At 35.0% G+C, this 11,277-nt stretch overlaps 1 protein-coding gene across 1 annotated transcript in view; it reads right to left on the bottom strand.

The window, feature by feature from the left end:
• The window catches only part of LOC109541881 (ras-related and estrogen-regulated growth inhibitor), a 292,322-nt gene that overhangs the window by 9,941 nt on the left and 271,104 nt on the right, over window positions 1–11,277 (bottom strand). Inside the window, exon 4 of the mRNA XM_019910878.2 lies at window positions 10,613–10,794. Within this exon, the coding sequence (XP_019766437.1) occupies window positions 10,613–10,794 (182 nt within the window). The remainder of the gene's footprint in view (window positions 1–10,612; window positions 10,795–11,277) is intronic.

Below are 11,277 nucleotides of genomic sequence, written 5' to 3'. Positions count from 1 at the left end.
GGGTATCGCCCCCGACTAATACGAGAAGCCATTGAAATCTACAAACACGACGACAATTTCAACAGAAAAGAAGAGACAATGGCGCTGAACAGGATGTGGTTTCCAGCACTCAGCAGCGCAAAAACAGCAAGAAAAAGCAACAGCTCAGGACAGGAGAGAGAATCCTGTACATCGGAGGATAGCAACAGCCAACAGAATGCGCAAGCTCCGATGAGACAGGCCACGTCATCACAAACCACGTTATCACCACCGGTGCATAAATACGGACTGCGCCCGAGGAATCGCATCAGAACAGTGTAAGCGTTCAAGCAAACCACTTCTGAAGATGCAAGCCACACGTGCTTGCGAAACGTCAAGAAGAAATTCTACCGAACGACGGCCTAAAAACCCGAAAAACCCACTTATTTCAAGGAATGTCCTCGAAAGTCTATCTCTTTTGATATCTACCTCTATCTCTTTATTCGATTGTAACCACTCAGAGCAAAGCTGACAGCTTTTTACCCTCAACTGCTTTCTAACCGCATATCCAGATATATAAACTAATATGGTAAGTTTATCTTTAGGTACAGACTCAATAGAAAAATCATAAACTGTCAATGGAAAAAAAAGATCAATATTGACTAAATCTTCAACAGATTCGTCTTTTTGTAGAAGCAGTGTTTTTAAAGGTATATTTTTGCATATTTGAAAGTTTCTCCTTGATTACTTTTAATTAACACTTAAGTCATAAAAGAACAATAATTAATTCATCATAAATCATAAACAAGTATTAGACATGTCAATGCCTTAGAAACCCTTTAAATAAATTCAGAGTATAATAATAGCACAAACACTGAAGTGCAAGTTCTCTAACTATTTCGTAAAAAAAACATACCTGCACTAAACTTAGTATTGTAGATACGTATTTAACACAACTTCACACAAGTCAAAAATCAGATTTAGCAATTTTCAAAGAAACAAACAAGTTTCTTGCAATGACTCTGCCCTTAACCTACCGCAACCTCACCAAACTAAACCAGATAGTCGGACTAAGTTGATCACGTGATAGTCGAGCGCCATGGCCTGTCTTTCTCGTTGGCCTCGTCAAAACACTAACCTACCGATCAATTGAGCATCGGTTGTGTTAATGCCTGAATTTCGAATCGCGAATTCTAAAAAGAATGCAGTGTTGACCCTAATGGGGCCCTAACAATGTAGCCTGCATAAAATTTTTTTTCAGCATGAAATAATCGCAAATGAAACCTATGTTTTTTAACGATCTCATCCAACGACGCCTGTTGAATCTTCCAACTATTCAGACCTGGTCTCCAAAAATTCATTTGTGAGGCAACTAGGCTTCAGAAGAAGAAAATTTGGATTCACCCTGTTTTTGAATGCGAATATTTGTACGATTCATCCAGCAAATATCCAATATTTTATGGTCCAAATAGCTAGAATAGAATAACAGACGAGGTCCGGCGTATAGCTAAATTCCAGTCTTGAAAAGTGTAGTGAGTTGCATTTGTGGTCGTCATTTAAGAATTGTATTGTCAGAAAAAAAGTTTAGATAAGTCGTATGATACAGCAAATTGAAAGAGTAGATATTGTAGTTAAGTGTAATAAAATGTTTGTTTTATTAAGTTTGAACAAGTTTATTGAGCTATTAAAACTGGTAGTCTTTATGGGGAACCCCGTATCATGCGCTACTTAAAGTTAACGAGACTTTTGCATTCATATCGTGGTATCTGATACATATCAGTGTCATAATGCAGCTGCCAATTACTATTTTATAAAAGCGTGCATCTTAAAGAACTTTGAATTTCCAATTTGTGGTTTTCGTTTGCATTATTTATCAGAGTTTCTCGATTTGCAGTAGAAAGATGTTGTAATATTATTTTTAATTTTTTGTGTATTCCGGAAAGCTGCAGATAAAGCAGCTTCTGAAATAAGTTCCCTATTCAGTTAAATGTAAATGAGAATAAACAGTGCAAAAATCAAAAAAATCAACATTAAATGCACATTACCACTAGATCCCCATGCACTGCAACACGATAATAAACAAAATCTAAATATTACTGGAAAAGTGTTTTTGCCTCTGGTTTTCAAAATTGTAAATTTCTGTTTCTGTGATTAATTAGGAACTCAAAAAATAATTGAAAACTTCTTGTAAGTTTTATGAAATGTTGCAGATAATTAACATCCTTTTCGTTTTATGTTATTTAGTAATGAGTGATGATGATTTTACACAATGCATTATCATTAACGAACGAATTATTATTATTCTTCTGATACCGCCCGTCAATTTATAATTAATTACGAAGATAAGTGGGCAATTAGTGTATTGGTCATTATTTCATCCTTCAGCTTGTTGAAGTGTACTTAAACGGACTACTGTTTGATATTTTTAACACTTAATTTTGAATTTTCCTAAAAACTACTCTTTCAAACGAACGCAGGCGGGGGAACTTCAACAGCCGATTGACTAAATCTCTGATTGATTTGATCGTTCATTGTATAACTTGAAAGCAAGATTACCGGATTAAAAATAATACATTAAAGAATTGGCAAGAACTGATACCTAGACACATTTTATGATGGATGGGTCCAATATTTCAAGGAAAAATCAACATTTTTCAATTTACCTAAACTAAACTTGCGTGTATAGAAATCGACCCACTGTTAACTTCTGACTTTAACTATATTTTTTTTTTAAACTATTCATCAGATCAAAAAAAGAAACATGCTGTTTGAAAGACAATTTAATATGTTTTAATGTGATATAAATTTATCAAGAAGGCTTGTCGTTTATGTGCGTAGCAACCGGTAAACAAATGAAACGTGTTTATGTGGTGATTGAAACGAAACTAAATAAAATGTCAAATATTAAAATTATTGCGTTTGCAACTGAAATTTGCATATTAATTCGATTGTCATGATCTCAATAGTGTTTAAGTGTGTTAGTTTAATGCATACTACACCACAAAAAAGCCGGCCAAGCTATTGCTTTAATAAAAAAATGGACTTAGTCAGCGAGCTGTTGCTAGACAATTGGATATGACACGCTTAGCGGTTCGAAGAGTGTGCAAACGTTATGAGATGAGGAGACTGGATCCTTTCATAGGCGACCTGGAACAGGGAGCAGGCGATTACAACCGCTCGTGATGACCGCTTTATTGTGTCAACAACATTCATTCAAGAAATCGTCACCTTAATGCCGTTCGAGTGCAACGACAGCTCCGTGAGGTGCGAGGAGTGGCTATTAGTTAGTGGACAGTAAGACAAAGACTGCAGGAAAATAACCTGATCCTTAAAATACCTGCGATTGGTGCAAAACTTACTCCAGCTCATCGGCAAGCACGCCTGCGTTTTGCACAGGATAATCTGAATTGGACATTGGAACAATGGGGATCTATTCTGTTCTCAGATGAGACTAGAATATACCTCCATGGTAGCGACCGAAGAAGAAAAGTGTATCAAAGACCCAGAGAGCGATTTGCAAAATTGCGAAAAAGCTGCTTTGAAAAGCCGAGTCCTTGTGGAGGTGGTTCCTGTATGATCTGGGGTGCAATTTCTACAGGAGCACGAACCGACTCTGAGTACATTCGTAGAGGCGACCGTGTTCACGCAAGAAGATGTTTGACGGCTGTTAGATATGTCGAGGAGAGTTTAGCAATTCGTGTGGTACCTTACGTCGACTGCATTGGTGACGAATTTACCTTTATGCATGACAATGCCAGGCCGCACACCGTAAGAACCGTGCAAGATTACATTACAGAAGTCGGTTTTCGGGTTATCGAGTGACCAGCATACAGTCCTGACCTAAATCCGATCGAACACTTATGGGATTACCTAAAACGAAGAATTTGAGCTAGACTTCATACGCCAAACTCGATCTCAGAGCTTATTGTTGCAGTAGATTTAGTTTAGTTAGTTTAGTTTAGTTAGTAGATGTTGCAGTTGCAAAATCATTCTAGAACATTTATATCGAGTAGGCCTAGAATTGTGCAAATAGTTCGAATATGCAATAAAAAGTACGGCATTCCATTTTACAAAAAGTATGTTTGGTCTGCCACTTGAATTTGAGACACCCTGTATCAATAGGTATTACCTTAAAATAAACTAGACGTTAGTATCTACCACTTTTGTATTTAATATTTGTCTCTAAATTTCAAATTAAATGCAAAAACGGGGTGGTCAAAGTTCAATCAATAACCCTGTACATACTGTACGTACATGGTACATCCAGTGACATACAGGGTGATTCAAAATTGGCGTCATTCCTCTGAAGTTGTTGTCTGAAGCTATAGGAGTTCAGAAAAAATAGTAAAATAATTTAATTTTTATTAAAAACTGAAAAATTTGCAAAAAACTATATCAGAAAAATGGCAACAATGTTTCTCAAGGTAATCTGCCTAATTAACATTGCGCAAATACCTGTTGCGAAGGAAATTCAAAGTAAGTCATAGTTTGACAAATATATTGTCATTATTGACAAGGGCTATCCACCTGTAACTATCTGTTAATGACAAAAAACATCATTGCCGCTGTGACTTTTCATCAAAAAATTGTAGAAGAGAAGTTTTTTTATATAAAAATTTTTCGTAATTTGAAGCAAAGATCGTCATTTTTCTTTTTGAATGCAGAAGTATTTCAATATGCTGCCAATTAAACATGAAAAAAATTCAAAATAATGCTTAATAACAAAGTGGAAATTCGATCTTCAACTGTTAATATCTTCTAGAAAATTTCGAAAAAAAAAATTCAATTTTTTTCTCGTACTCTCCAGGGAGTCTATATCAACCCTTAAAAGGAATGACGTCAATTTTGAATCACCCTGTATTTATCACTATACCTAATTTCAAAATAGTTTAGTATGGGTAAAGGTAAGGAAGCAATGGACGAGTTTTCAAAGAAATTGAACATGAGACCAAATTTCAAAATGTACTTTTAGCGAAGAAATCAAAATAACGTAGTACTATTTAAGTCATGTATTTAAATATTTCAAAGCTTAAGCACTGCTGATTTGCTAAACATTTTTTGTACGCACCATTAAATATAAATGACTTAATAAAGTTGAAATTGTTCCATTCATACAAAAAACTGATCTTTGCAAATTCTCAAGCAATTAACATTAAAATACATTAAACATTAAAATTTCGAAAAGTCGTAGTGTTCGCTTTCGATTATAAAACCATGCTTTTTAAATGATGTATTTCGTAGTCGTGTGGGTTTTGCGTTATTTTACATAAAAGCGATGTGTCTTAGTGATTATTCAAAAAAGAAACAAAACTATGTTACGCACGCTTCACTTGCTTCAACTCAATGCAACTTTTATGAGAATGATGAGTAAGCACAATCCTAAGCTTCATTTTAATTTATTTTAAAAGAATATTAGTAATTAGATGTTTCAAAAAGAATGTTTAATATTGCTAAAAGCGAGCCGGCATTTCAAGCAAAATCCATTTGTACTCAATTGTTAAGGCCAGGTCAAGGCTGGTAATGTGGCTGTAAAATTTTTCTTCTATATAAATTTGGGTAATTCACATGAAAATCAACATTACGCTATAAAATGAATTCATCAGAACTCCAAGATTGAGTAAAATAATTAGTGTAAAACATATCGACATCCCTAAGCACAAACTTCAGTCAATTCAATTCCAATGCGCCAAACCGACTGATGATGGTTCCACACTTCAAAAGTGCAAAAAGCTCTCCTTGAATTTAACGGTTCTTTTACTTTTTCCCACAAACCTATTCCACCTACCATTTTAAGCGCGAAAGAGTTTTGAATGCAGGAAAATGCATGTTGACATTATCTCTATCAAATGATACATCCTAGTGTTATGTGCCACGCTTAATCACCGGATTATTCCGTGTATTCTAAATTCGCTTGCACGCATCTCCTTATCGGAACGACATTTGAACCTAAGCCAAATAATTCATTTTTCTATCTAAATGGCATTCGAACTCAAGCCTAATAATTCAATTCTAAATTGAACCTTTTGACCTAAGAGTCTCACATATTTCGACAACCAAATCAATTAAACTTATCCTTTTTCCACGGCTGAGCGCTATCATGAAGTGATAAGCGCTTCCCGAAATGATAATCCTTTTTACTTGCCGCACTAAATTGACTATCTTATTTTTTCTTTCAAGATAAGTAATTGATTTAGTAATGTGGACCAACACCATTCCTAGACACAAGATAACCTTTTGGCCTCACGCCCCAAAAAGGATGATTCTCGAAACCCGAAAACGTCATTAAAGTTTGATATAAAAAGACCGTCTGTTTTGTCCCCAAATGAGACACTCTACAAATTTCCGTCGAGACACTATACCAGTTCGCATCGCGATCGTGTTCTTTATCAAAAACTCTTCTAAGTCCTAAGTTACACAACAGTCTCTTCCTCCACTTGTAATATTTAATAAATAATAAGTGATTTTAATAAATTAATAACATTGTATTAAGTATTTTATTTTAAATAAAATAAAACAAACGTGTTGACGAACTAAACCGTTCGGGTTCCCAACACGAGGCAGCCTATTTACCTTTGTTCTTTGCTTGCAATACCTATATGCTGAACACTATAATTAATTTGAAGCTTTTCTGCGTCAAAGGACATCAAACTAACTGAAAAAATTACAGTCTATAAAAATAGTTCAGGATGCTACCTCTGGAACATTCATTTTTTACATACAAAGTCAAAGCTCTTGAACTTAACGCAATCAAGAATAGCGTGAACTTTAATAAACCTGCACTAATTGCAGCTGTTGAATTATCTGTATGGGATACTGATAAGTAGCCAAAACCCAGCGCAACTCATCAAGATTTATATGTTTCAACTTCTTAGACAGTGTTATTTTTGACCAAAGGTTCGATGGCCGAAAACGGTAGCCGTTTTTCAAGTTTTAAAGGCGTCGCAATAACGCAATCGTTCATTTTCAACAATTTATGATCAGCAGTTAAGTCTTGGATCTCGTTTTGCATTTCCTTTCGGGGGAACTTCTGCCGGGCGGACGGCTACAGTTGGGCAGGTGTAAAGTTCAGATTTGACCTTTATGCGATAAGATGATGATGCAATTATAGATAGCTAGATTACACGGGGTTTCCTAATTTATTTACGTTTTTAGCGTTTAAATTTGCTAATGACCAGTTAGCTGTTATATTTGCTGACAACCAGAAATTAACTTATTTAAATTTACGTCTTAATTTAGATTAGAGTGTAGCTTCTTAAAGAAACGATCCATTTCTATATTTAAAAAAATGTAAAGTGTTTCTACCAAATGTAGGTATTATATTTACTTTTGACTCTCGCTGGTAACGGATTTTGATTGCGTATTTGTGAGGCAAATTTCAATTCAAAACGATAGAAAAATGTGAAAATTATAGTCGCCTTATAAATATTCTATATTATGTATACATATTTGAGCTTGAACATACAACAGCTCCAAGCCTAACGTTCATAGCATGGTCGGTAAAAATGCAGTTTTCCAGTAACTTGTCATGTGAATTATAATCTCCTGTCGAGTTTGAAGTACACGTTCTATAATACAACGTTTTGTGGGATTGCCTGCATAAAATATATCTATAATTAATTATTGAGAATTTCTTCGCTTTTCAATTTGTGTCATGTAGTCAGTTAGTTGCAGTTAATTAGACATCAAATTACATTCTGTAATTAGCCAAAACATCACACGTCAATTAGATGTTTTATGATTGTTGCATGATTTATAGGAAGGTGTAACGTTAACGTAAGCCAATTGACTTAAAATTTGTTAGCAATTCTACTAATATTTTCACCTATGGAAACGATTTTCAAGTTGAGTTGACTCTTAAAGCTTTAGCAACTAGCAATTACATCTAATGGTTTATTATTCTCCATTGGTTCGAACAGAATTAGCGGCTGTTATCTGTTGAGCAAAATTAGAGTGCAATTGGAATTTGGAGAGTAACAGAAAAGGAGTAATTTACGGCAAATATCTATAAGAACTTGCTTTTAAATATATTTTTCATAAAAAAATATCAAATTTGCCATGGTTGGAAAAGCTAAGCTTTTTAAAATTGGAACTTCCCATTTTTCTCAGAAAAGCGTGTTTAGTTAAAAAAAAAGTATCTACCACTTTATATTAACTAGCAATACTTGAAGTGAATAACTTTCATTACATACATTACACTTTATTAAATAAATAAATTAATAATAAATATAATATCTTCTTCTTCTTCGTGTAAAAGGACAAAGTCCTGTCAATTCTGTCATCAGCCCTCCTGTGATCCTGATGTCCAGCTTTCATACCAACGTTTTGGGGGCCTGCCAGCTGGGTGTTTTGTTTCTGGTTTTTGTGTTTTGGCCCACTTTGCAATTCCGTCTGGACTCATTTGTTCTATGTGGTCTCTCCAACACCGGCGTCTCTCTCTCACCCATCTGACAACGTCCTGCACTCCCAGTTCTCTTCTGGTGTTCTCGTTGCGTATCCTATCATGCAATGTGATCCCCTTTATTGTTCTTAGGATTTTTATCTCTGCTGTTCGCATTTTCCTTTTGGTAACATACGTTTCAGCTCTTGTCTCGGCGGCATAGGTCATTATCGGTCTGACGCAGGTCTTATAAATTCGTGTCTTGCTCTCTGTGGTCATATATTTGTTCTTCCAAATTATATCTCGCAAACATCCTGACACTCTTACCGCTTTTCTGATCTGGTTTTCCGTCTCATTCACTGTACCTCTGCTGCTCGATACCTGTACCCCCAGATAGTTGAAATTCATTAGCTGCTGTATAATACGCTCACTCACCACCAACTTACATCGGATCGGACCCTTGGATATTACCATAGATTGTGTTTTTCGATCGGAATTTGCATATTAAGCTTCTCTGCTGTTAGGTTGAATCTGTAAAGATGGCACTGGAGGTCATCATCGCTCTCTGTCGTCAAGACAGCATCGTCTGCGTAACAGAGTATTCTCAGGCGGTGGTTGTTCATCTTGAATCCTGCATTGACTTGGTTCACACTTTCAATTATTTGGTCCATTATGATGTTAAAAATGTCTTATGCCGGATGAGACTTTAAGTTCTCTTATTAGACCACATTCTGTTCTTATCATTTATTTATTTTATTTTTTATTTATTTCTTTATTTCAAATTACATTCTGATACATGCACATGTATAAAGAATACAAAATGAAATGGCGTTAAAAAACAATTGACAAAGGACATATTATACTAAAAGGTACTGTTGTTACATATTTAAATAGTCTCTAATACTATAGGGCTCTAACTTAATTAACATCTGTTTTAATTTATTCTTAAACAATTTTTTAACTCTTACTTTTTTAACGTTGTTTTCTAGTTTATTAAAGAATTTCATACCCATATAGTACGGAGTCTTTTCAGACAGTGTTAGTCTGTGTGTTGGATACAAAATGTTTCCCGTGCGGGTGCTATGATCCTGGTTAACGTTGTTATCGTGTAAATATATACTCTTAAAAACACATAATATTGCCTCAAAAATGTACAGACCGTACACGGTTAAAACACCCTTTGATTTAAAAACCCCTTGACAAGACTGCAAAGGAGACATTCCGTAGATAGTCCTTAGTATACGTTTTTGTACTGTAAATATATTTCGAGTCCTCGAGCTACTCGCCCAAAAAATTATCGGTATTGTTATGCTAGTTCTCCATTCATTGGATATTACTCCGCTTTGTTTAATTTTTCCGAATAACTTTACTAATTCTTTTCCGATTTTTGGACTTCCGTACTTAAGTAATTCATTTCGAATGTTGTCAGTGCCTGGAGATTTTTGGTTCTTTAATCTCTGTATGGCCGTTTGTACTTCTCCCACTGTACTTTTCTCTTGTTCGCCTGTAGATAATGGATTTTCGATTTCTGTATCATCGCTGTTTTTGCTATTGTTATCATATAGGTTTTCAAAGTACGTTGCCTATGTTTCTTGGTCTACTGCATTTATTACTACTTTAATTTTTTTAAAATTAAGGTACACATTTTTATTACTCCGGTTATTGAGCGCGACAATTGTCGAGTTTCGGTTTTTATTGTGTTTTGTAAAAAAATTAAGTTTCAAGTTAATTAATAAATGAAATGGTACTAAAAAAATAAGGTAGTCCTCATCAAGGGCCCTACAAGTGATTTAGCGAGCGAGGAAGATATATTCGCATACAATTATCAATTCTACTTAACCAAACATTTATTGTGGTATAGAGAAGCTCAATAGATCAAAACAATACATTCAAACCCCGCATATGGCGTTCCTCTTACCGTGTATTTAGTATGCGTTTGAACTAATATCTCTTGAAATGTGATAAAAAAAATTTGCTATTGAAATAGTTACTAAATTCTTCCTTCAAATATGTATCAGTTTCGTTGCATTACAATGAGCAACTTTTAGGGTGAATTTTAATCAGTTACCTCAGTCACTCCTTTCACAGGTTTTAAAACATAATTCAAACATCGACTTGGCAAACACATTGACTGATAAAGTAAATATATTTTTTCAATTAATAAATTATTTTTTTTAGAAGAGCTACATTTTGTGTGAATAGCAGCCATCAAGTATCTATTCAAACGTTCTAAAATGATAGACAAGTCTGAGAAGAATGTATATTGTCAATACTTACCGCGAATGATCCAAGTCCCTTTTGTTTCCTAATAATAGACAGGTGTAGTAGGATGGTAGCTTTAACTTAACTAGTTGGCCTAGCACTTCTTGAGCTTCATGAAAGCTGTGTTTATCCACAACTGAGTAGACTATAACAAATGCTTCGCCCCATCTCAAATGTTCATAGAGACATCCATTTTTCTGCAACAATTAAACAAGCCTTAAGCGACTGATTGATTACCATTAGTATATAGGGCACATCTAGTAAGTTTAAAATATATCTAGGAACAACAACAGTAAATATTCATAATACATTTTTAGGAGGTGTGTTATATCGTGCGACTTAATTCTACCTCGGGACAAAGCTCCTAAGCGCTCTATCTGTAAAAAGTAGGGCTAAACGTTTCCCATGTACGTCTAAAGGCCGGGACACATCTATCCGATCCGACTCCGATCCGATCAAAGAACCTTCCGTCGATGACCAAATAATCGGATCGGTGCGTGATCGGAAAGGGAAAGCCACACCTGTCATACCCGTTCAATTTCCGTTCCGATTTTTGGACGAGTGCAAATCCCAGATTATCAAACCATTCCTAAGACTAAGTCCAAATGTATTAATTGGCTCTACCGTTTTTCATATAGACACTCGGATGGTTTACTTTGAATATCGAAAACTGAAAGCCG

The sequence above is a fragment of the Dendroctonus ponderosae genome, unplaced genomic scaffold (assembly GCF_020466585.1).
Source record: "Dendroctonus ponderosae isolate FM_Combo_2020 unplaced genomic scaffold, Dpon_F_20191213v2 Dpon_F_20191213_1, whole genome shotgun sequence".
Classification (NCBI taxonomy): domain Eukaryota; kingdom Metazoa; phylum Arthropoda; class Insecta; order Coleoptera; family Curculionidae; genus Dendroctonus; species Dendroctonus ponderosae.
Note: the sequence above shows the minus strand (reverse complement) of the source record. Positions and strands in the feature narration are given on the sequence as shown.